The sequence below is a fragment of the Lethenteron reissneri genome, chromosome 25, assembly GCF_015708825.2.
Source record: "Lethenteron reissneri isolate LAM-NWPU_2019-01 chromosome 25, ASM1570882v1, whole genome shotgun sequence".
In the NCBI taxonomy this organism is placed as follows: domain Eukaryota; kingdom Metazoa; phylum Chordata; class Hyperoartia; order Petromyzontiformes; family Petromyzontidae; genus Lethenteron; species Lethenteron reissneri.
Genome location: NC_083803.1, coordinates 16491768 through 16516601, shown reverse-complemented (window position 1 = coordinate 16516601; position 24834 = coordinate 16491768). Strand labels below are relative to the sequence as shown.

General features: G+C 55.3%; 2 protein-coding genes across 5 annotated transcripts in view; both read left to right on the top strand.

Annotated features, from left to right (window-relative positions):
* The window catches only part of TARBP1 (TAR (HIV-1) RNA binding protein 1), a 62703-nt gene extending 55952 nt beyond the window's left edge, over positions 1-6751 (top strand). For all 4 annotated transcript variants that reach the window (XM_061559526.1, XM_061559528.1, XM_061559527.1 and 1 more), the window contains 2 exons: positions 2978-3114; positions 5345-6751. In XM_061559526.1, the coding sequence (XP_061415510.1) occupies positions 2978-3114; positions 5345-5501 (294 nt within the window). In that variant the 3' untranslated portion in view covers positions 5502-6751. The remainder of the gene's footprint in view (positions 1-2977; positions 3115-5344) is intronic.
* Positions 6752-13624: 6873 nt separating this feature from the next.
* On the top strand, positions 13625-20816 carry LOC133346937 (tyramine receptor 1-like). The gene is made up of 4 exons (XM_061558760.1): positions 13625-14781; positions 15436-15596; positions 17070-17417; positions 18483-20816. The coding sequence occupies exons 1-4, from the start codon at positions 14427-14429 to the stop codon at positions 20043-20045; spliced, it is 2427 nt and encodes an 808-aa protein (XP_061414744.1). The 5' UTR covers positions 13625-14426; the 3' UTR covers positions 20046-20816.
* The last annotated feature ends 4018 nt before the right edge of the window (positions 20817-24834 follow it).

The following is a 24834-nucleotide window of genomic DNA, read 5'->3' as shown; positions in this document are numbered from 1 at the left end:
GAGTCTTGAGACTCTGTGAGACATTCATGGGTGTTTATTCACAGTATTATACTGTCGCTTCTACTGATATTGCAGCTGCTTCTGGCACCACTGCCGCCACCTCTGCTTGTTGAACAGCCGGAAGAGGTGCGGCAATGACGATAATAGCAACAGGAAGCGTGGAGAGCGGAGAAGGCTGAGTTCCAGGAAGCGTCGTGTGCTGGACAGGAGCCAGTGGATAACGGCACAAGCTCACCACAACAGAGACACGCAGCACACCGGTGGTGACAGTGAGGAGGAGGGGGTGGGAGGAGAGGGGGTGGGGGTGGTGACGGTGGACTGGGGAGAAAAGTGAAGAATGCCTTCTGCTCCTCGACAGAAATGGTGGATGGAATAAGAAAGTACCCTGGGGCCCTCACCTTTCGAGGGTAATCATAAATCAAATCTGAAACGGAGAAGGGACGGGAGGAAGGGGGGGATAGGAGGGAGGGTGCGTGGGTGGGTGGGATTTAGATGTTCCTCACGAATATCACCAGGAGAGGATTACTGAGAATTAAGACGCTTATTTAGGAGGGTGCTGCACTGGAATGTTTGGCATATGAGACGACACCGACATACCCAGAAGAAACACAATTCTTACCCCGGGCACTCCAGCCTCGGGCACAGATGATGTCAATTCGATTTGTTGTGCTGCCATCTTCTGGCCGGCTCGCAGCCCAGCGGGAGCCTGCGCGACGCGCCGACCCCCCCCCCCCCTCGCCTCGGAAGCGCTGGATGGCGAGCGGGCGGGCGCCACCGAAGCCGGAGACGCGCCTCCTGCGCTCTCGGAACGTGGCGGGGGGCGGCGCGGCGACGCGCGTCCCGTGCCACGTGCCACGCTCGCCGACTGCCCAACCAGTTGGCGTCGGAGTGACGGGGGACTGGAGCTCACGAGGGTGGAGCGGCGACGGGGGATCGGCGGGGGCTCGGGGCCTCCCTCGCGAACGAGCTGTCTTGTCTCGACGTGTCCTCGGCCGAGTTCGTTCGTCCGTTGTTTGCATTCGGGTTTTTGTTCTCTGGCATTATGGGCTGAATTCAACTTCACGGAATTTAAAAAAACGTGCCGCTGCGATGCGAGGCACAACAGAGCGCGCGGAGCTATCGCTCGGCGGCCGTGAAAGGTAGGCGATTGAAACCCGAAAGTGCCTGCCACTGCAACTAAATGAACCTTGGCTGTTGATGGGGGAGCAAGGTGGGAGCCGGCTGAGGACTCGGGGTGGGAGAGCCGCTCGGCCAGGGTGGGATCGGCTCTTTGATGTGAAATGTTCGTCCCAGCGGGTGAGCATTGGCGCCTCCGTGGCTCGATCCGTGGCGTCATCCGGTCCAGCTCGCGCGCACGTTCCGCTCGGATTTGAAAGCCCACGCGGCCGATCTTAAATCTTGAAAGTCAGCGCACCGCGGTGTGTCACCGGCTCCGCCCCCGCTCGTCACGCACCACCACGACTCGCTCGCCTCTCATCTTCCCTCCGCTGCCCCCCCCCCCCCTCCGCTGCCCCCTTGTTTTTGTTTGCGAGCATCGCCGATGTCCGCCGCCGGCGTCCGTCGCCGCGTGCGTGTGAGCGAGGCCGTGATAGGATCGGCACGCGCACTAAGAGTTTAGAGAAAAGGTTATTTGTGTTTTGTTTGCCGTGCGCAGGCAGAGAGGCCCGGCGCACCGAGACGGAGAAATCCAATTTGAAAAAGACAAGCAACAAATGTCTTGGAAGGGAGAAAAAAAAAGAGAATTAAATTGCAGCTGGGAGACAGGAGCCGCGCTTTGCACTAACCCTGATCTCTACCGGCGGCAGCGGCAGCTGCTGGTAAATTCCGTGTCACGCCCGGGAGAAAAGAAAGTCGGGGAAGCTCCGGATTCGATAAACGGATACCCGTTCTTTAAGGTGCAGAAATCTCAGATGACGACCATGATCGATGTTTGAAAATGTTATTTTTTTCCAAGTTGACCGTGCGCGTGAATGGGATGTAGGAATGTGCCGTGAGCGGCACGGTGGACCGAGCGCGTCTGCGGATCTCGCCGTGCCGCCGCACGGGAGCCGCCGGGGTGGCCTTTCAGCCGAGCCCGCGGCCTTTGCAGGGCTCAGAACTTCCGAGGATATTGATGCTCAAACGAGCACAAATGTCAGGGGTCTCCTCATTCGTAACCGGGCTCTGTACCCCGGCACGTTTGACCAATGACCAATGTGCGTCGAGCGTGAAACGACAGAATTTTGTGTGCGTTCAGTGTTTGTCTCGTGCCCACTCGACTTGTCATCGCTGTACTCACCATCATTGTACTTGTGGTTTTTGTCTGGCATGTTGAAATTTATTTCAATTTACATCTTGCGCAAAGTGGTAGAACGAGCAGTCGCGTGAAGGGCGCCGATGGTGAGTGATAATGGTGGTGTCTATGGTAATGATCGGAAGCAGTGTTGAATCGCGATCGCGATTAAGCTTTGCATCGACATAAAACGATTCCATGGCTTTGACAGGAGGAGTATGCCATCATGCATACTCGTAGGGCGCCACAGTGGCGAGATGTTATCTCCCTCGCCTGGTCTACAGGAGGTCGCGGGTTCGATCCCGACCCAGGCGCCTGCTGTATATTTGGAGTTTGCATGTTCTCCCCATGGTCGTGTGGATTTTTCTCCGGGTCCTCCAGTTTTTCCTCTCCACATTTAGAAACACGCTTTAAGAGTATTTGGCCGCTGTAAATTTCCACGTGATGATAAGCCTCTTCTTTGAGCTGTCACTTGTTGTAAAATAAAAAATAATTTCGTTTATTCGTATTGTGAGAACCCGGGTTAATCACGGGAGGCCAACACCCAGATTCAGCCCCACGATCTCGGCAGTCCCAGCTCGGCGCCCCGTACTCCTGAGCCCCCCCACCCCCACCGTGCAACAAGTAACCAAATAACTCCTCGATCGCTCGGAGGAGCGAGGAGCGCGGGCGCTGAGCCTGACGTCTGCGGCGCCTCTCCCGCAGGTGAAGCCGCACGCGCTGGCCGCCTTCCTGCAGGAGAAGAAGGAGGACGGCTACAGCATCGTGGGCGCAGAGCAGACGGCCAACAGCCACGACCTCACGGCCTTCCGCTTCCCCGCACGCACGCTGCTGCTGCTCGGGTACGATGGCCCCCCCACCTCCCGCACCCCAAGATCCCCCGCACCCTCCCCCCCGCACACCCCCCCCCCCTGCGCGCCCACTCGGGCTGTCCGCGAACGACCCCGTGACCTCGAGCATCCGTGACCTCGCACGACCTTCTCTAAGGAAACCCGTGTGACCTAGTTACCGTGTCGCTACGGGGAGCAGCAGCCAAGGAATGGAACGCGTCCGACAGCCACGTCCATCCGGGAGACGAAGCGATGGAATTAGTTCGCGTGCAGGTGCTGGGCGAATCACTGTATTGCAGAGGTGGTGACGGCTTGGGGAGAGGCCTTCATCGAACGAACAAACAAATGATGGAGAGAGGGGACAGGATCCCGGTGTTGGCGCTGTCAACAGTGCAGGTTGATCGTGGCTGACGGCGACGATGTCGATGAGCGACGGTGCCCGGGTACGTGTTGCCCGGTGTCGGCCATAGCTGCTATCGGACGATACCGGGGCAACGCCTTCGCAGCTCTCAGCCGTGTCGGCCGGATGGCTTGGTGTTTAGAGCGTGCACCACGCGATCAGAACGGTTTGCGAGTTCAAATCCTCAGCCCTTCATTGTAATCGTCGTCAGCCACTGGTAGATGAAGGCCTCCCCAACTCTTCTGTAAAGGCCTGTAGGGCCCTGTAGGGTTGACGCGTCCCTCACATCCGACTCTTCTGCCCTGGGTCTCTTCCTCGGCGGGCACCACCGGATCTACCCACCGGTTTCCCCCGCTGCTCGCTGCCAGCGAGAGCGGTGCAACTGCGACGTGGCCCGACGAGCGGGCGCGGGGTCGTTTGTTTAGCAGCGTTGGTGGCGCGCGCGGCGCCTGTCCCTGTGCGCTCGCGCACGGCAACGTGCAGGCAGCTGCAGCGAGGTTGTTTGCGTGCGTCCGTACGCGCGTGTGTGTCTGCGTGCGTGTGGGGAACGGCAGTGTAGCGGTTAGCGCGCTGCTCTACGAACCTGGCGACCCGGTTTCGATACCCGCTCACGGCCAACACCGGTGACGAGTATCTGAACCGGTCCTGGGCCTCCCTCTAGGTCGACTCAACCTCAAATGAGTACCTGGTGTGTAAACATCGCCAAGAGGAAGACCAAGGCGGCCGGGCGTGGTGCTGGACACCCACCCCCTTCGTGTGCCGTGCTGGCATTTATAGGTGCTCGCTAACAGCACTTGCTCCTCCAGTCTGTTAAGGCTACACGGGGGATATTTGTTTTGTCCGTGCGTGCGCGCGTGCCTGTTGTTGTAGTCTGTGTGCATTTGCCTTTCTGCGCAGTGTGAATTTTCCATCTTGTCAGTTTCAGTGCAACTATGACATAGCACGTGCTCCACGGGAGGTAGTGCACCACCCATAGAGGTGTAGCCAATAGGTCGCCAGTAATTCATCCCGAGCGATTCACCGAATTGGCTTGCTACGGGTGTCGCCTACGAATTTGATATTCTCTTTGACTTTTGTACATGAGCCTACACGCAACATTCGCCTACACTTTACGCCATCGTGGTCGGTGCTTCATGCGCTCGCAGTGCGTGGACAGCGAGAATAAGAAACGACGTTAATTGATGCGTCATTACTCGCGCTCGGTTACTGTGCATGTGTCAGCTCTGGGCGTTCATTATTGCATCGCAAACCCCCCTTGCCTTGTCTGCTCTGATGAAGGGAAGTTGAATGAAGCATTGTTGTGCGTACTATTTTTAGTTGAGTTATAAGGGAGTGTTAATGATGACAGTGGCCAGGTATTGTGTCATTCTGGGCTGGAGAAACTGACTGTCCCATTAACCCCGTGTGCGCCTGTGTGTGCATGTGCATATGGCTAACAGCACTTTCCCCAACAGTCTGTTAAGGCTATATGGGGGATGTTTGTCTTTGGAGGATGGTGGCGCATGGTTAGAGCATTGCGCTACAAACCCGGCAACCTGACTTTGATCCCCGCTCATGAGCAACAACGGTGGTGGATATTTGAAACGGTCGAGAGCCTCACCGAGATCGACTCGGCCTTCAATGAGCTGCAAGTGCGGTGTAGCCGGCCGTGGTGTTAGCTCACGGCACTTGCTCCAACAGTCTGTTCAAAAGGCTATATACGGGGAATCTTTAGTCTTTTTCTTTGTGTGTGCATACAAGGGGCGTGCGCGTGTGTTGCCACGTGTGTTTGCGCACTCACGTGCGTGTGCGCGTGTGTATGTGTACACGTGTGTGTGTGTATGTGTACACGTGCGTGTGCAGTAACGAGCGCGAGGGGGTGCCCGCGGGGCTGCTGCAGCAGCTGGACGCGTGCGTCCAGATCCCGCAGCTCGGGGTCGTGCGCTCGCTCAACGTGCACGTCAGCGGCGCCCTGCTCGTGTGGGAGTACGCGCGCCAGCACCTGCTGTGCCCGCGCTGAGGCCCGCGCTGAGGCCCAAGCCGCCCCTCCTCCTCCCCCTCGTCAGCGGCATCCGTGGGGTGGTTGGCTCTGCCGTTTCACATCCTCATCGGGCATCGCTTCTGCCCTGTCGGTGCCACCAGGAGATCTGGACTCTTCGCCCTGCGTCTTCCCTGTCCTCTGTCCCACATTGAGAGGCCATCCTTAACTTCATGTGCCTTGTGTGTGCCTGCGTGTCTTTGTGTGTGTTTGTGTGTGTCTGTGGAACAATGGTGGTACCTGGGTCTGCGTACTGCATTACGAACCCAGCAACATGAGTTTGATTCCTGGCTACTGCTATCTGAACATATTCTGAGCATTCCCTAAGTCATCTAAGCCTTAAATTAGTTCACAAAAGCGGCCGGCCGGGCATGGTGGTGGCCACACCATTCTCCTCTTTCCCCACAGTCTGTCGTGGTTATATACGAGACCTTTGTCTTTGTGTGCACGTGTTTGTGGGTTACACATGTGCACCTATGCAAATACAATGATCCCCCGTATAGCCTTAACAGACTGTTAGGGCAAGTGCTGTTAGCGAGCACCTATAAAGGCCGGCACGGCACACGAGGGAGTGGGTGGCCAACACCACGCCCGGCCGCCTTTGTCTCCCTAGTGGCGATGTTTACTGCACACCGCACCAGGTACTCATTTGAGGCAGAGTCGACCTAGGGGAGGCCCAGGACCGGTGTTTGCCATAAGCGGGAATTAAACCCGGGTCGCCAGGTTCGTAGCGCAGCGCGCTAACCGCTACACCACTGCACCTATGCACACCTTCACACACATACACGGTACAAAGCACCTCGGGTGAGTACCTGGTGCCGTGTGTAAACACCACCCACTGGGGAGGCACAGGGGTGGCCAGGCGCGGTGTTGGCCACGGCACCCCCACGTCCGCCGTGCTGGCTCGCTAACGGCACTCACCCCAGCATGTATGTCCATCAATGTGGGTACGGATCCTATTTTTAGCAACTGGTCTAATGTGAATCGTCGGTGTTGATGTGATTGCCGATGTGAATCGCGCGCGTTTTCACTCCCATGTCAGCAGCTGCTATTCATGAATTCCCGCCGTGCGCAAAGATTTTCTTAGTGGTTCACTTCACCGGCGTACCGACTCCAGAATGTGCCAATAAGTGTAACGAATAAACGAGCACCATGATGTGTACAAACGCATTTCGACTGATGCTGCTGTGTGCGCCGCACTGCACTGTGGGTGGTGAGCGCTAACGAGGGAGCTGGGGGGGTGTTGTTGCTGTTGCTGGTCATGTTGCTCTTGATAATTGGTGGTGGTTTTGCTGTTGGTGGTGGTGCTGCTGCTGCTGGTAGAGTTGATGGTACTAGCACGCTGCACTACAAACCCAGCGACTCGAGGCCGATTCCCGCTCACAGCCACCAACGCCGGTGATGATCATCTGAACCGGTCCTGGGCCTCCTCTAATTCGACTCGGCCTCAAATGAGTACCTGGTGCGATGTGTAAACGTCGCCGCTAGGGAGACAAAGGCGGCGGCCCGACGTGGTGCTGGCCACCCACCACCTCGTGTGCCGTGCCAGCCTTCATAGGTGCTACTCGCTAACAGCGCTGGCCCCAAGAGCCTATTAGGATTACATGGGGGATCTTGTATTTGTTGCTAGTGCTGACGCTGTTGTTGCTGAATGCCGAACAGGTCGGATCACAGCAGAGTCAGGTGCTGGTCCTTCACGTGTGCTCAGGAGTTGGTAACGAGGCTCGAGAGTACGGGCAGCCTTCGGGCACGGCCCCACGCTCTTGAGCAACTCAGCTGCTCATGGGGCATGGTAACCTTGTTGAGGTAACCTTGTTGAGGTAACCTTGCCGCATGCGCGCGATTGTACGGAGACCAAAAGACCGACATCCTCAGTGCTGTTGGCAAGCGATCATCTGGGTTGGGGCTGTGCTCCACCAGTAGAATGTATTCTCCCGATGCTGAATAACGAAGTCCATCATTGCGAATGTCGTCCATGGTTCTGAATGATTGGTACTAAAATGGTCCTGCCGCACCTGCTGTGGAATGACGCTGTCCCTGGTACTGGCTGAGAACATTATTGTGGTGTTGAAACGATGATGGCAATGTGTCCCTGTACCAGCCTTGGTGCAAATCACCTCGAAGGCGCCCAATCTTGTCATACAGTAGTGTAAGCTAAGCGGTGTAGGGCCTGGTTAGAACTTGAATGGGTGACCACGCAGGCTTTGCCAGGTGTTGTCGGCTTGGGGCTGCGGGGTGGTTGGGAATTTGCAGTGCTCAGTATGGCATTTCTTGCATGGTTTTTTTTCTCAGGGTGCGGCTATTTCCTTCCACGTGCCAGCCGCTCTCGCGTGGCACTGCTTCAACTAAACTCCCCCATTGCAGTGTCCTCCTGGAAGAGGCTTGAGGCTCAGTGAGGCCTTCTTTGGTAAATAAATAATTGTTTCCATCGTATTGAATTCCATACCCATATAGACGGAATACCACCCTAGTTACTAGCAGCCATGTTCTATCAACTGCTGGATGAAGGCCTCCCCCACGCGATCATCGACCCTCATGGTCCTACGATTCCACAATCCGTCTGACTCCTGTACATGATCTGATCTCATTGCTCTGTCTCCGCAGTATGTATGTTGAACATCTTTCGCACGTACGTAGCCAAGTATGCTACATTACTTCGAAATAAATCAGTTTTCAATATAGATGTAAACGTGCATAGCTCCAGTGGCTTCCTAATATCGGAAGGGAGAGCATTCCAGACGGCCGCAGAAGCGCATCTGAAAGCGCCATGCGATGCAGTGACCACCGTTTTTGTCGGATGGCCAGCCAGAAGCCGCTGCTGGTAGGACGATCGGAGTTTGCGCGGTGATGGCTTACGTGTGTTCATCCCCCAGGCGCATTCTCTTCTTGACTGCCACTCCATCACTCGTGCATCTGCCACAATGCCCTCTAGCAACGTGTCTTGCTTAAACCCACTTAATTAAAATGAGGCACGTGTTTGCTTTCTGATCCATCTGTTGTTCATCTTGCCGTGGCTCGGTGTGATTCCAGGGATGTATCTCGTCATACCTCCTTGTGCACGTTTTGACTCTTCTCTTTTGTGTCTCAGTGTCCATGTTTCTGAGACGTATCTTCTGGCGAAGTGCGCAGGTTGAAAACTTTCAAGTTGAGATTTCCAAAAATGTCCCTTTCCATGTGAGAACAGAATCCAGCTCCAGTAGGAGGCTGAATCTCACTCATCAGAATGTGAATCCACACTCATTGTGAATCCGACTCGAGCCAGCATGGTTCCCACCTTCGTAAATATACACGACTAGCTGTACTAGCCGACTTCGCTCGAGACTTGGATTCTTGTCTTGGATTAATGCACGGCCGACACGGAGGGTGGGGGAGATGCGTGACGTCAGCAGGCACACTGCGTGACGCTGCCGCATGCGGGTGACCTCACAGATGTGACGTCACCGCTCACTTGCCGTGCAAAATATATGCATTATTGCGCCCCCCCAAAAAATACAAAAGTCTATTTTTATACTTTTTTCATTGTGTATAGTCTGGAAGCTATCCACATGCCAACTTTCAAGTTTGTTGCATGTTGGGGAGTATGATAAACATTTCTAACAAACACATTCAAAATTTCCCTTTTATATATATAGATAGAAAATGGCTTGTGGGTAAGACAGGCAAGATGAGGTCTAAATTACTAAAATACAGGCACATTGTCTGGATCGTTCAGCGGCCTCTTGAGTCAACAGTGTTCAGCTTTAGCAGACCCCTTGGGAGTCTCGTATAGAAAGACCAGCCATGCAACATGCATGCAGCGTCACCGAGACAAACAGACTCGCACAGAGACCCATAGACTCGGGCCGAGGACCCATAGAAAACACACAGACCGACAAATATATCTAGCATGGAAATGGCAGCTTTTGATCACGTGTGCAAGCACCCTCCTTCACGTCACAGCAGCTGCAGTGGGATATCGCAGATGCCCCCGGGAATGGTCGGCTTTGTGACATAGAACCTCATCGCACGTTGTGAACCCTCTTGAGATGGTTCCAAAGGCGCCGCGCTCATCCAGCCCGCGTGATTATGCGCGATTTGCTGATGGTGGCAGAGGCTCTCTCTCTCCCCATTCCATCTACCGCGGTGAGCTGGTGATGTCCTCATCCTGCTGACAAGGGCGCAGCGTTGGCCAGATGGGGATCTCTGCTCCGAACTTCATTCCACGTGACCTTGAACAGTGGCAAATCGTGGCACAATTATCTATCTCTGCAATTCAGTTCGTCGACGGCGTGCTGACGGCGGGTGTGTTTAGATGTAGGAGGAATGTCGGCAAGGACCTGGAGCCAGACACGTTCTGTTGGTTTCCAGTGGTCGCCTTGTCCCACCAGCCACAGCACGAACCCCGCTGTCGGCAGAGTTGTAATCGCACTGTGGCCATTTCCTGTCGTGTAGGCAGCGCTCTCATTTCGCTGCCCGTGTGGACGGGGAACCCGGCGCTGTCCCGTGCGTGCACCTCTTTAATTGAGGGCGCCGTGACCCTGAATCGTAGCGAGTGAGAGGTGGGTGGCGTGAGAGATGTGGGTGGGGTGGGGTGAGGGGTGTCGTGGACCCGGGTCCCCAACTCCCATCACCGCATCCCCTTTTCCAAAAATAGGCTTCAAACAGCGGCACAAACCTCAAATTAGTCTCGCTGCCCGCTGTGCTGGCCGCGTCGGCGCATGTGGCGTGATATTTATGACGACTCCTCGGTGCGTTTCGAGGTCAATCACGACGCGTGAGATGCGTGGGCTTCACGGGGAGTCGGCGGGGGGTGGGGGGGGCTTCACTTGTTGTTTCGTTTTGAAATGTGAAACACATTTGCTCACCCTTGTGTTGTGTTTTATTATTTTCTCGCGTGTTTTATTTTTCCATCCTCCCCTTCCAATTCTACGTGAATGCTGCTGTTGGCCTCGTGTCCAGAATGCGCCTTTCCTTTTGGAACTCTTGCAGCGAACGGTGTTATCACCCCCACGTCAGAAAAGATCCTGTAAGGAGACAACATCGAACAGTGGTTCTTCTTATTCTTGGTTCTTTCGGTAAAGTCACGTAGAAGGGAAATAAAAAAATATATATAAATATAAAAAATAAAAATTATCACGACGTTTCGACTGCAACACAAGCAATCATCATCAGATGTGAAATCCACAGCAAGAAATTTTGAAAAAAGTGGCGGGTTTTCCTAACGTCAGCACAAAAGACAGCGATTTAACAGTTTATTTCCCTTCTACGTGACTTTACCGAAAGAACCAAGAATATGAATCACTGCAGTCACGAAAGCTTTAAATCAAAATTTAGTGGTTCTTCTATTTCACCAGGGGGTGCACCCCCTGGGGGTGCGAGATGCCCTTTCTGGGGGTGCGAGACGTGGCCAAATTTTTAGTTCGAAGGTAAATCCTCGAAAACACAAATTGAGCACGGGCACGTAAGTTACAACTTGCTTTGTTTGATCAAACCCTCTGTGTGTTTATTAACATTGTACATTTTTTTACGATTGGAAACCAAAGGGGTGCAAGGCTGCAGTAAAGGTGAAGAACCACTGACAGAGAACCCCTTCTGACTTCCCTTCCAATGACCTCTTTCCCCACACCAGAGGCCGCTGCACTTCCCCAACGAGCCAGATGGACTGAATGGCCCCCCTCTCGATGTTAATCTTGCGTTCTTATTCGGCATGGCCTCGTGCTTTACACAACGATGTCACCGATCACCTTTCGCCTGTCGCTGTGCACCAGGAACCGATCGGCTGCGTATGCTGTGTCGGGTGTGGGTGCTGTAATGGTCGCCGGTCGGCTTCGATCTCTCGCTTTTCAGGACCACCCATAAATAGAAACGCGTCGCACCACAGTCGATCGGGCGGGTCGCGTGCGGTGGGGTCAAGCGTGGCTGCTCCCGCTTCTTCCAGGACGTCCGGCCAGCGTGGAAGAGCGGGCGAGATGCCCGATCGAGGGAGGGCTTCTCTCGAGCTAACTCGGGCAGAGGTCTGTCCGACAGCGGTGTCGTGAGCCGGAAGTTAAAAGCGTTGTACTCTTATGGGGTATGGTCAGACAGACACGCGCAGCTTATACATTGGTCCATAAGATCTCCCACTGAGATATTTATGATTTAATTCCTGCTTATAAACTACATGGCTGAATTGGATTCGTAAATAGCGTGCTTTTAAAACCTTCCAGGTTGAATTAGAAATCTGTTTCATCCAAATGACCTTTGTACCCAACATGTCAACCATTACTCTTCTATAACGCTTCGAGTCCATGGGCCAAAACAAATTCCTTAAGACATCGGAACAACCTAATGTCTCAAGAGTTAGGGTTTAAAAAATCGTAATTAGAATAACTATGGCCATGGGTGACATTTTATAACCTCTAACAAGACTGAAAGTGTTAGTACATATGAATTAACTTTAATCGGCCATATAACGACATTGGAACTCGGGTTCATTGTTGCACGAGTTTTTACCGAGTGGCTGTGGGCTATACTCCACCAGTGGAATGTATTCTCCTGTTACCTGTTCCCGATGCTGAATAATGAAGTCCATCGTTGCGAATGATGTTGACCATGGTGCTGTCCATGGTTCTGAATTCTGTTGTTGTCCTTGGTCCTGAAATGCTCCTGCTGCCCCTGTTATGGAATGACGCTGTCCCTGGTACTGGATTATTACATTAGTGTAGTGTTGAAACGATGCTGTCCCTAATACTGACTTTGTACCTTTTATAGTGATTCATGGTTCCTGCCCGTGGTCCTGAAACAGTCCTGATCTTGGTGCTGAAACGGTGGTGTGAAATGTTCTGTCCCTGGCGCCTAATGGTGCTATTTATGGGCCTCTCCTCAGTCGCTTCAACCTAAAAATGTTACCTAATGCGATGTTTCTGCATCAGCATTGGAGCACATAACGTGGCAATACGTGGTGTTGCTTTTTGCCGAAATGTAAACAAGACCCCGCGACCCGCTTCTGTTTAAGGGTTAATCACGGACACGACGCGATGCCCGCAGTGTTTACTTCTTAAACAATTGATGCAATTAATCAAGGTGCTGTGAGTTAATGGGCAATGCAGTTTAATAATAAAAAAAACAGTCCTCAAACCGACTGCCTTTTGTACACAGTGCGTTTATTATAATGATTCACTATGCAAATAAACGATTCGTCAATTAACTAAATGGTTGGGAAATCGTTTTGCTCGTAAATCAATTGATGCCTCGACAAAGTAGTCCTTTGTTGATTAACGGAAGAGGGCACTGACGGATCGATTATTATCGGCGCTCACAGCGATGACATTTGGAGCAATGTAGACATGCGCGCGCGTGTATGGAGGAACGCCGCTCCCAACCACCGGGTCTATTAATAACGACGACGACGAACGAGTCTGTGGCGCTGCACGTGCGCCTGTGACATCCTATCGCGATCAGGCGGGGAGGATGGAGGACGTCGGGGTTTGTGTGCGGGGGAGCAGCGACGGGAGAGAGGCAGGGGATGGGGAGGGCGGCCAGTGTTGAGGGAGGGAGAAGGGGAAGGTTAGGGGCGGGGGGGGGGGCACAAAACTCACAGGCGAACCCGCGTCGCGCTCACTTGCTGCCGAGGGCTGGCTCGTGTGCGCTGCGGTGTCGCGGGTAAACGGGGTTGGGTGCCGCAACCTCTTCTCGTCCTCCTCTTCCTCGTCGGTCCACCGCTGTCTTCCAAGGTAGTCCCGCGCTCCTCTGCTCCGCTCTGCGAGGAGTGTTGCGAACCCTCACAAGCTATAAACTACGACGGCGGCGCCAATCGCTGACCTTTTGTTTTTTTTAACCCAAAACATCAGCAGCACTGGGCGCGCTGCAAGCCTCTCCGAGCCAGGAGGTTTGCCTTCCTCTCATCTCGCTCACTCCGCGGATGGCCGAGCCTCTTGTCTGGGTTCCAGGGTGCGGAGATTGGAGGAGACGGCTCGCGAAGGTCTCCCTGCGCACACCCGCGGCCCGTTGACCAACTCGTCGAGACGACGCAACCAGCGCTGCCCCGACTCGAGCGAGAAGGGCTCGACAGGAGGGGCCACGCGGAGGACTCTCGGGCGGGGGTTGGCGAGGGGGGGTGGGGTACGCTCCGTTAATGAATCAGAATCTCCGCGTTCACAGAGCGCCAGAGCACGGGGGTAGAGATAAGACTGCACGTCGTCGTCGTCGTCATCATCGTCACCCAGTCTCGGGCCTCGCGTCGTGTTCGTGTTGCGCGTTTGGGAAGTTCGCGTCTTGGGCGATTTCACCCGAGACGGCGGTGAGATGGGATAAGCTCTCCCGAGACCCCTCCGCGTGGGGACTGTGACTCACACCGCCATGGGACGCGAGCCACCTCCCGTGCCGGGGCTGAGGACTTGAGCCGTCTCGAGGAGGAGGAGGAAGAGGACTGGGACGAGTGTCGTGGCTTCGTACCCGTGGCGGAGGGTGCACGGCTGAACACGGCCCTTTTCCCATCGCTCAGATTGATCACCACCATCAATCAACAACAGCAACACAACCAGCGCCATCAGCAGCACCCGTACCACAGCCGTCAGGACCAGCAGCGGCACCAGAATTTTGTCGGCACAACGAGCACCAACAGCATTCAGCAGCTTCGCAAGCAAACCGGCACAACAACCACCATCGAGCCACCACCATCAGCAGTAGCACTTGCAACAGTAGCAACAGCAGTATCAACATCACCATCAACAGCACCCTCAACAGCAGTATCAACATCACCATCAACACCACCATCAACAGCAGTATCAACAGCAGTATCAACACCACCATCAACAGCAGTAGCACTTGCAACAGTAGCAACAGCAGTATCAACACCACCATCAACACCACCATCAACACCACCATCAACAGCAGTATCAACAGCATCAGCATCAGCGGTGGCGACGGCGCGCAGGGCGGTGCCGAGCCATGCTGTACTCCACCATGCTGTACTCCACCATGCTATACTCCACCATGCTGTACTCCACCGTGCTGTACTCCACCATGCTCTACTCCACCACCGCGCAATGCGTCAACTGCACCCCCCCGGGAGCGGCTTCCACGGAGTCCGCCGCGAGCACGCCGGGGCACCCGAGCACGCCGGGGCACCCGGGCACGCCGGGGCACCCGAGCACGCCGGGGCACCCGGGCACGGGGGGCGCGTCTCTCACGGGCGACGCGCCCGGCTCCCTGGGCCTGCAGCCCCCGCTGCGCGTCCGCACCGATCTATGGAGGGTGGCGCTGCAGCTGCTCATGGTCGTCATGTGTCTGGCGGCTGTCGCAGGTTGGTGTCAGACCACCACCACCACCTCCACCACCTGCCACCACCTGAATCATCATCACCATCACCAGCATCATCACCAGCATCATCGCCATCAGCATCAGCGTCATCTGCCTCTTGAGTGTACAAATACGTGGCTTGTCGGGCACTTTGGAAAATAAACTCGTTCAAGCGAAATGTTTTCAATGAACCATCTGACCGATGATTTGGGTGCACTTTGTAAGAGAACTTTGGGTGGACTCTGGTAAAAATACTACCAGCCTGACCCTTTAGGCACACTTTGTAAAAGAGCACCTTTGAACGCGCTTATTGAAAGAGCCATCTGTCCGGCTAGTTGAGAGCACTTTGTGTCAATGACCCTCCTGACCTATCGTTTGGGTGCACTCTGTAAAATAGATATCTGCCAGACCTTTTGGGCAGCACAATGAAATAGAGCCGCCTACCGTGCCAACTGGGTACACTTGGGAAATGAACACCAGTCCAATTCTTTTGAGTGTCATTTCTAAAGGGGCCACCCTCTCTCTGAGACTCGCAGTACACTTGGTGCATGAATCAGCATGCCCTCCTTTTGGGTGCACCTTGAAAAAGGGTCTAACGGGCCATATCACGTGGAGTGCACTTTGTGAATTCTCCGCCTGCTCGCTCGCCCCTCCACAGGCAACCTGCTCGTCGTGGTGATCATCGCCGTCACCAAGCAGTTCCACTCGGTCACCTCGGTCTTCCTCGTCAACCTGGCCGTGAGCGACTTCTTGGTGGGCGTCGGGGTGATGCCGTTCGTGGCCATGTCCGTCGTCTACGACGGCTGGGTTCTACAGCAGGTGCGCGGGTCTCCCTCGTCCCACACAATTCACTCGCACCCACCGCGCAGTCTCATCACGTGGTCGCCGTCGTCTTCAGCAGCAGCATCCATCGGATGATCTATTCAAAGATGCGCGTCCTTCATTCGAGGTGTTTGAATCTCCTGGTTCCTCGCAAGGACAGCTGCCTCAATGGGGGAGGAGGGGTGGGGTTGTGTCTGCGTCTGGCGACGTTTCGTTATCCGACGGCGCAATAATATGGACGCACGTTCGTGCACAACCAACTTGCTCACAAATGTGGGATTCCATTCATTCGCTCCTTCATTCTTGAAGCACTCGGCAATTCATCATCTTGGGAAGATGATTCCAGGAAAGATTATTGGTGCACGTTTTATCAGTGCCTCGTAATTAATTGCCCACGTGGTGTCAGCAGATACTCGAGAGCAGTGGTTCTTAACCCTGACTGCAGCCTGCAACCCTTTTGGTTCTCAGAAAGGGCATCTCGCACCCCCTGGGGGGGGGGGGGGGGGGTGCGTGCACGCCAGGTTAAGAAGAAGAAGAACCACTGCTCCAGAGAGCGCCTTAAGCTAGGAGGCCGACTATCGCCACGGAAGGAGTAGTGACGCTGCGATTAGCGCACTGCGCTATGAACCCGGTGCAACGGGCAGCAACAGTGGCGAGTGAAATCTAAGCCGATGTTGCTCCCCCCCCCCTTCCCCACCCTTCACCAACCCTGACTGACCAGCGTGGCGAAGTATGGTCAAACAACACCCGGGACCCCCACGGCTTAGGATGGGGCGCCTTGGAGTAGTCGATTGACCGGAGAGAGGACGGCTGCAACGTAGTCGCGTTACATTGACTGGCAGTCGGCGGTCCGATCGAAGCGAACGCAGTCAAGGAGGGTACAAACAAACGCACGTTTAATACTCGAGGTGCATGATCGTGGTGAATGGTGTCGTGCCTCACGTGGCTGCGGGGATCGCGTGACTCGAATGCATGCAAAGGGTGCGAATGTAAAACATAAACTAGATTCTTGCACAAGCGATGCGCGATGCATTGTGAGTTTATCACTCGATAGTCATCGATATTCATCGATTAATCGATGCACGTCTTAAGTTAAACCCCTGCAGTCCCCAAAGTAAACTCAATGGAACCCCACCCCCACACCCCCCTTTTAACCTTCACGTTTACCCCCTGAGCTCCCCCCCACGTTCACCCTCCACCCCCGCGTTAACCCCCCCCCGCCACGTTCACCCTCCACCCCCGCGTTAACCCCCCCCCCGCCACGTTCACCCTCCACCCCCGCGTTAACCCCCCCCCCGCCACGTTCACTCTTCACCCCCACCACAACATCTGCACCCACTCCCCTCCACGCGTCATACCCCCCTCCACCCCGCCACCCCAACCCCGCCACCCCAACCCCGCTCCACGTGTCCACAGCCCCTGCCCCCTTGGCGCCTGACCCCCTTGCACCCCGCGTGCCGTGCGCCACAGGGGCTGTGCCTCTACGTGGGCTACACCTGCACCCTCTACTGCACCGCGTCGGTGCTCACGCTCGCAGCGATCGCCCTCGACCGCTACCGCGCGATCATCGACTGCTTCAACTACAGCTCGCAGGCCAACGTGCGGAGAACCGTGGGCACCGTGGGATGGATCTGGGTGCAGGCCGCCTTGTCCAGTAGCCCGCCCGCCCTCGGCTGGGGCCGCTTCGCCTACAGCTCGTGGGCGTTCCGGTGCGCCGTGGACAGCGCCAGCAGCCCCGGCTACACGGTGTTCGCGGCCGCCTGCTCATTCGCGCTGCCCGCCTGCGTCATGATCTTCTGCTACGTGCGCATCGTACAGGTGCGTTGGGGCACGGCGGGGGTGGTAGTGGTGGTGGTGGGGGGGGGGGGGGGTGATGGAGGAGGAGGGAGGAGAAGGGGGAGGGAGGAGGAGGGAAGAGGTAGAAGCAGCAGGAGGGAGGAGGAGGAGGGGTGATGATGATGGATGAGGGGAGATTGAGCGGGACTCGGCGCGCATGCGAGAGGCTACGAGTTTGTCACGCTGTGTCAAGGGTTGGTCACGGAAATCGCGAATTTGAATGAAGTCTTACGAGAACTCTTTGGCGGTATGGGTATAGGGCTGTCACGTGGTTTACGGGTATGGTTTATGTTTACATTTTTTATATTTTATATTGAAAAAAAAAATAGTGCGTGAAACCGCTCCATATTATTCAGCGACCTTTCCGTAAATTCTTCGGTTTTTTCCCCCTCGCCTCGGCCATGGATTTTATCAAACATAGCAAAGCCCTCACCTTGTGCTGCACCTGTGCAGACCCCTCGCTTCGTCCACCTGTGCCAGACCCCTCACCTTGTGCACGGTGTCCAGGGTGGGGGGGGGGGCTCGGTGCGGGGGGTCAAGAGATTCCCCGCCCAAAAAATGCGGACCGCGCGACTCACTTCTAGATGTTGGGTGGTTCAACACTTTTGGAAAATATCAGACGTGATTTTTTTTTCTCAATTTCCCCATGTTTACCCAACATTCACAGCTCAACTTACGTCGCTGCGCGCTGCACGCACCTTATGATTGTTAAACACGTACCACGTGGCGCGCGTGGGATGGAGGTCTTGCGTGCGGGCGTGTGTCTCACGTGACATCGGCTGGCATTACCGACGACGACGACGATGGCGAGACGACTATAACGATAATCGCAATGACGATGACCCATGAAGACGTTGGTGATTATATCAATAATAACAATTCGAAAAAAGACGTGACGATGGAGACGATATCTTATGATGATGATTGTGCCGTTGATGACCATGACGATGGCTATAATGCTGCTACTGCTGCTGATGATGACAATGCCGCTGACGATGATGACGACGATGACGACGACGATGATGTTGATGATTCGCATCACTGCAGGTGGCTCGTGACCACGCGCGCAGGATCCACGACATCGAGACGCAGCTGCAGCGCAACGGCAAGAAGAAGAGCGACGAGTGCGAGAAGGAGGAGCAGACTCGCAGGAAGAGGAGGAGCAAGCACAAGCACAAGAAGAAGAAGGTGGTGGTGCAGCAGGAGGTGCAGGAGGAGGCGTTGCGCGGATCCGCGCAGCCCATCGCCGGCATCCCCACCACCAACTCCCTCCCCGGAGAACATTTCTCCGGCACGGCCGCGAACCTCAGCGTGCCCTCCTTCTCCTCGACCGGCTACAACTCCTCCTCCACCACCTCCTCCTCCTCCTCGTCATCCGCCTCGTCCTCGTTCGAGCACCCGGCGGCTCGCGTGTTCGCGGAGCCGCACTCGGAGGAGACCCCCAGCGGCTCGGAGCCGGCGACTCGCGCGCGGAGCCGGCGCCACGACCTCTTCGCGCGCTACAACGCGCCGGGCCGCGAGCACCACGGCGCCTTCCGTCTCTTCCTCGTCATCTTCGCCTTCTTCTGCTGCTGGCTGCCCTACGAGGTGGTGAGCCTGGCGCTGGCGGTGCGGCCCGCGGCGGGCGTCCCCTACACGGTGCTGACCCTCGCCTCGTGGCTCGCACTGCTCAACTCGGCCGTGAACCCGCTGCTCTACGCGCTGCTCAGCAAGAGGTTCCGCAAGGCGCTGGGCAGCCTGCGGCAGCGCCTGGCGGCCAGGCTGAGCCTCGTGGTGGGCGGAGACCGCGTCCACTCCTCGCCGTTTGCGGTGAGCAACGCGACGAACAACCATCATCATCAGCAGCAGCAGCGTGAACTTTCGCAGCAGCAGAAGCAGCATCACGTGCACCATCAGCAGACTTTTCAGCAGCTGAGCTTACAGCATCATCAGCATCATCTTAACAACAATCATCAGCTTCAACAGGATGAGCATCATGCTTTTGATCTGCGCAATCATCATCTCAATAATCATCATAATCACGATCATCTTCAGCAGTTGCAGCAGCAGCAGGCGAACAAGGGCTGCTGCAGGAGGCAGAGCGGGAACGGGAACGGAGCCGGTGCCCTCCCAATGTCCGTGCTCTCGGAGGCCGCGGGGGAGCTGAGGTGCGCCCCTCACGGCCGCTCCTACTCCCTCTTCTCCATTGCGTCTCTCGCCGACACGGGCACCGCCACGCCGGGAATCTCTCCCATCTTCCACCAACTGGACCCCCCAGCGCACCAGCTGCGCTTCTCCGGGCTGCAGCAAGAGGCGCAGCTGCCGCGTGCCTCCGCCGTGGGGCCACGCGGGTGCGAGCACTCGGACGAAGTGTTACTCAATCCTCTGGAGCTCGAGACGTGCCTGGAGGAGGAGCAGCAGCAGCAGCACGTGACGCTGGAGGTGCCAGTGCTGCCTTCTCAGCCTCTGACTAATGCACAGCAGCAGCAGCTAGAGCACAGGACGGCGGACGAGGAAGCCACCATCGCCACAACTCCCTCCTCCTCGACCTCTTCCTCGCCTTGCGCAGGCTCCACCTTTACGTTTGGGAAGATCACGGTGGAGGTCGATGACTGTGAAACGCGACATTAGCGGATTCTTCATATCGCACTGTTTCAGATTTGTTTTTTGTTGTTCGGCGTAAGTGTCTCCCTGTTCAAAGTGAGCACTGGGCAGTTGCTCAATCTGCCTTGCGGACCCAAGGCCGGTGGCCGAGACGTTCCTACGGCGAATAGACCGGACGGTCGTCAATACAACCGCCGTTGTTGGCTTCCAATACAGTTGTATTTATTTTAGCGACCGCGAAGGCTTGGAAGGATTGATTGGACCACCTCGACGGGGATGCGAACTCGGTTCCGTTCAAAGTCGCGGCCACTTTGTAGCCTCTGCCAGCCAGTCGCGTGCCACACACGCGGTGTGCAGCGATAGGCGATGGGCGCTTACATGGATTGAAATAAGACGCGTATTCTCACGATACATGCGTGGAAGCGCGCGCGTAAGAATCGAATGTGGAACGATCGATTCAAACCGATGTGGTTTTATTTTACGTTCGTGATACCACCAGCGTGCATCGAGGGGTTCGCGTTACGGATCGATCATTTACAATGATTGGTGCCGACTAAAGAGAGATCGCAAAGGCGACGAACGGTACTGACGGGCACGGTGCAGTAGAGACAAAGGAGCGTACGTGCGTTGAACTTCTTTCGCACCGTACGTAGCCAACCGCGCCAATCGTAGGCGCGGCACAGACGGGGCGGGCGAGACAGACGGCGAGACGGCAGCTACAGACAGACGCAGGCAGTGGACACTGGTCGGTGCAGTCGGAGTCACGAACAAGGCACGGCCATCGATTGTGTTCTTGAATCAAAACCTTCACCACGAACGAGACCGTGGTTCGCGGTAAGGGAGGGGGCTGTGGGGGGTGTGGGGGTGTGGGGGCTGGGGGGGCTGTGGGGGGTGTCTTGAATCGTCGCACGAGTTTCGCGCAGCGGGCTGCTCGTCAGCCGCCGCGGGCCGAGTGGTGAGCAGCGTGGTGTGTGTGGTGTGTATTGTGTGTGTGTGGTGTGTGTGGTGTGTGTGTTGTGTGTGTGTTGTGTGTGTGTGGTGTGTGTGTTGTGTGTGCTGTATGTGTGTTGTGTGTGTTGTGTGTGTGTGTGGTGTGTTGTGTTTGTGGTGTGTGTGCTTTGTGTGTGTGTGGTGCAGGTGTGTTGTGTGTGTTGTGTGTGTGTGGGGTGTTGTGTGTGTTGTGTGTGTGTGTTGGTGTGTGTTGCGTGTGTGCTGTGTGTGTTGGTGTGTGTGCTGCGTGTGTGCTGCGTGTGTTGTGTGTGTGTTGTGTGTGTGTGCTGCGTGTGTGTGTTGTGTGTGTGTTGGTGTGTGTTGCGTGTGTGCTGTGTGTGTTGGTGTGTGTGCTGCGTGTGTGCTGTGTGTGTTGTGTGTGTGTGCTGCGTGTGTGTGTTGTGTGTGTGTGTTGGTGTGTGTTGTGTGTGTGCTGTGTGTGTTGGTGTGTGTGCTGCGTGTGTGCTGCGTGTGTTGTGTGTGTGTGGTGTGTGTTGTGTATGTGTGCTGCGTGTGTTGTGAATGTGTGTTTGCGTGTGTGTGTGCTGCGTGTGTGTTTGCGTGTGTGTGTGCTGCGTGTGTGTTGTGTGTGTGTGCTGCGTGTGTGTTGTGAATGTGTGTGCTGCGTGTGTTGTGTGTGTGTTGTGAATGTGTGTTGCGTGTGTTGTGAATGTGTGTTGCGTGTGTTGTGAATGTGTGTTGCGTGTGGACGCGACGCGGGCGAGGCTTGTTGAGCAGGGACACAGCGGAGAGGCTGGCAGCCGCCTCGGCGCGTGCCGCAGTTCGCCCACGGGCCCCGGAGCTCTCCTCTCTCGTGGGGAGGACCCCCCACGGGGCCCGCGTGGCGAGCCCGACACCGGCCCCGTCAGAGTTTTGGCTGCTCGGTCAAAATCTGCTGCGAAAACATCGATGAACTAAAAATGTGTGTGTGTGTTTTGTAAAATACCTTGTACATATATAGATATTCTTCTGACTGTGTTTTTTGTGTGTTTTCCATCGAGTCACTCACTGTATAGAGAGATATATATACAGTATAGAGAGTGTAGAATAAAACATTGAAGCGGACACTCGCGATTGGAGCTCATCAAGGCGTCGTCGTCGTTGTCTGTGTTCGACGCTGCCTGTGTGAGATGCGACGGCTCCGTCCTCACGATGATGAACCCCTCGCCCCGTGACCTCTTGTCCCGTCAACTCCAGCCCGCAGACACGCGCACCAACAACCTCCGTCCAACTAATCGATATGCACGCGGTAAATATTACAATCGAAATATGTATTATTTTTATATTGTCACGATTAACGTGTAACGTCTCATCGTGCGAACACTTTCTGCGTGTGTGGTGTGTGCAGGTGATTGTTCACGAAGGCCCAAATGCGCGCGCGTCTCTGAGCTGGGTTCGTTTCGCGTTTTGCAAGCTGCGATGTGAGTCGTGCATGTTCAGCCGCCCTCTGGCTACAATCTTTGTTAACTCTCAATACCGGGTTGCCACCTCGGAGGTACATAACACCGGGACATATCGTGGGGGGTAAACAGGAGAGAGAGAGAATCTTGATTTGAACTTTCGTGACTGCAGGAATCCATACTCTTTGGTTCTTTCGGTAAAGTCACTTAGGTAGAAAATAAAATAAATCACGACGTTTCGGGCGCAACACAAGCGTCCGTCATCCGGTGGGAAAGCATGGCCTGCTGTTGAGGCAGACTGTTTTAAAAAGTTTGAAATGGGTGTAGCCCAAGGGTCATAAAGAAGTGGCCGGGGCTAGAGATGTTAATGCGAGAGAGAGAGAGAGAGAGCTGTACATGTAACTGGCAAAAAAAAACCCAGACTTTGAATGATTGTCGTTCCCGGAAAACGTACTAATTTACCGGGATAGCAGACTCCGAAAAGGACGACCAGTGGTAAATCAGGAGAGGTGCAGCAGCAGAAGCATCCATTTGTTGTACAGTACGTCTATGCTCCCTGCCTTCGCCAACCCGAACTGACCAGCGTGGTGAAGTATGGTCAAATAACCCCCCCCCCCCACCACCACGAGCCACACAGCGTTGGGACGATACCCTCATCAAACAGTGGATCGGGAAGAAGTAAAACCGCCTTGATCAATGCGTGTGGAATTAGACGAACCCACAATCTGAAATCTCGGCCGAGGTTAATTAAAAACGCGTTGGACTGGCGTCACAGTGACGTCACTGTGGTACCACTGTGACGTCACTCTGGGGTGGTTCTTCTGCATCCCCAGGGGGTGTGAGATGCCCTTTCTGGGGGTGCGAGACGTGGCCAGATTCTATTTTTGAAAGTAAATCATCGAAACACAAATTAAACACGGACACGTCAGTTACGACATACTTCGTTTCCTCAAACCCTCTATGTATTTATTAACATATAAAAAAAAATAACGATTGTGAACCCAAGTGGTGTGTAAGGCTGCGGTAAAGGTGAAGAACCGCTGCTATGGAGGTTTTGAAACCCGCGTGAGAGCCCGCGGGACACGAGGCGTGTCGCTGGCGACACGAGAGGAGCCCTCCCCGAGGTGCGGGGGTCGTGTGCCCCCCCCCCCCACAACTGTGCCCCCTTACCCACCATTAATCAGACGGTATCGGTGAATGAATACATGACGGTATGTGCTTCAAATGAAGAAGTCCTTTTCAACTCAAGTGTCCCGTGTGTTGATTGTCTCTTCCCACGTGCCGTTAAGATATTGCTTCGGGGCTTGGATATTGGCTTTCATCCAGCGGTGGATATATCTTGGCAGGAGGCGGTCGTGGTGGCGGTGATGATTGTGATGATGTCCGCACGCACAAACCGTGTATTGCTCGTACCGTGAATATACAGGACTGCAGGTATTCACTGCAATTGTGCGGGCGCACGTGCCAAGCGAGGTGCATTTCAAGATGAGTTTCACGAGATATTTATTCTCGCGTTACAGGTTCATTTCCTAGCTGTCAAAATCTGCCGCGGCTCTGTGTATATACACATGTGTATATGCACTGCATTTTGAACTTATTTCGCATCGTCATCAATGGGGATACAAAGGCGGTCGGGCCGTGCCTGCTTTAAGAGATCGCTTGCGTAACGTTTCCCCCAGCGGTCTCTGACGACCGATGGGGAACCTCTGCGTCTGTGCGTGGAGGGTGAGAGGGTGGCTGAGCGATGGCGCAGTGGTGAGCGCACCGCACCGCAAGCCTGGTCATATAGGTTCGAATTAGGGCCGCACCTTTAACCTTTTAACCGAGACACGAGGGGGGGGGGGAGACGCAACCACGCGGTAACTTTAAGCCTGCCGCTGGTGAGTTTAAGATGACTGCCCCTGACCAATCAGAGTCGCAGGCGCCGTGCTATTAAAATAATCGATGACTACAGGGCATCTGTCGGGGGTGGGGGGGGGGGAAAGAGCTTTATAGCTCATCGGATTCCTCCGGTAGAAATCCATATTCTGATTCGGCATGACGAACGTTTTGAAGCGGTAATCGCCTCTGAAAGCGGTTACCGGGGTCTACCGATAGCGCCGCATGTACGTCGCATATTTACCGCGGGCTTATTACGCAATGCTTAATCTTTTTACGCTCTTCACGTTGCCAATCCGCGACGCGACAGCGCTGCCGGAGTTGTCGGGAAAGCCTCGAGCCGGGTCCGGCGGCCGCAGTCGCCTCTCCCTCCTCTCGGCGAGTGGCGGGGCCCGGGACGGCGGCGGCGGCGGAGGCGGCGATGTGCAGCGAGACGTCGCCGCTTCCTGGGGCCGATGCGGAGTCTCTGATGGACCCAGCGTCGTTTCCCAGGCACGGTCAAAACAAACACGTCTCTATTAATGAGCACTTCCCCGCTATAATAACCA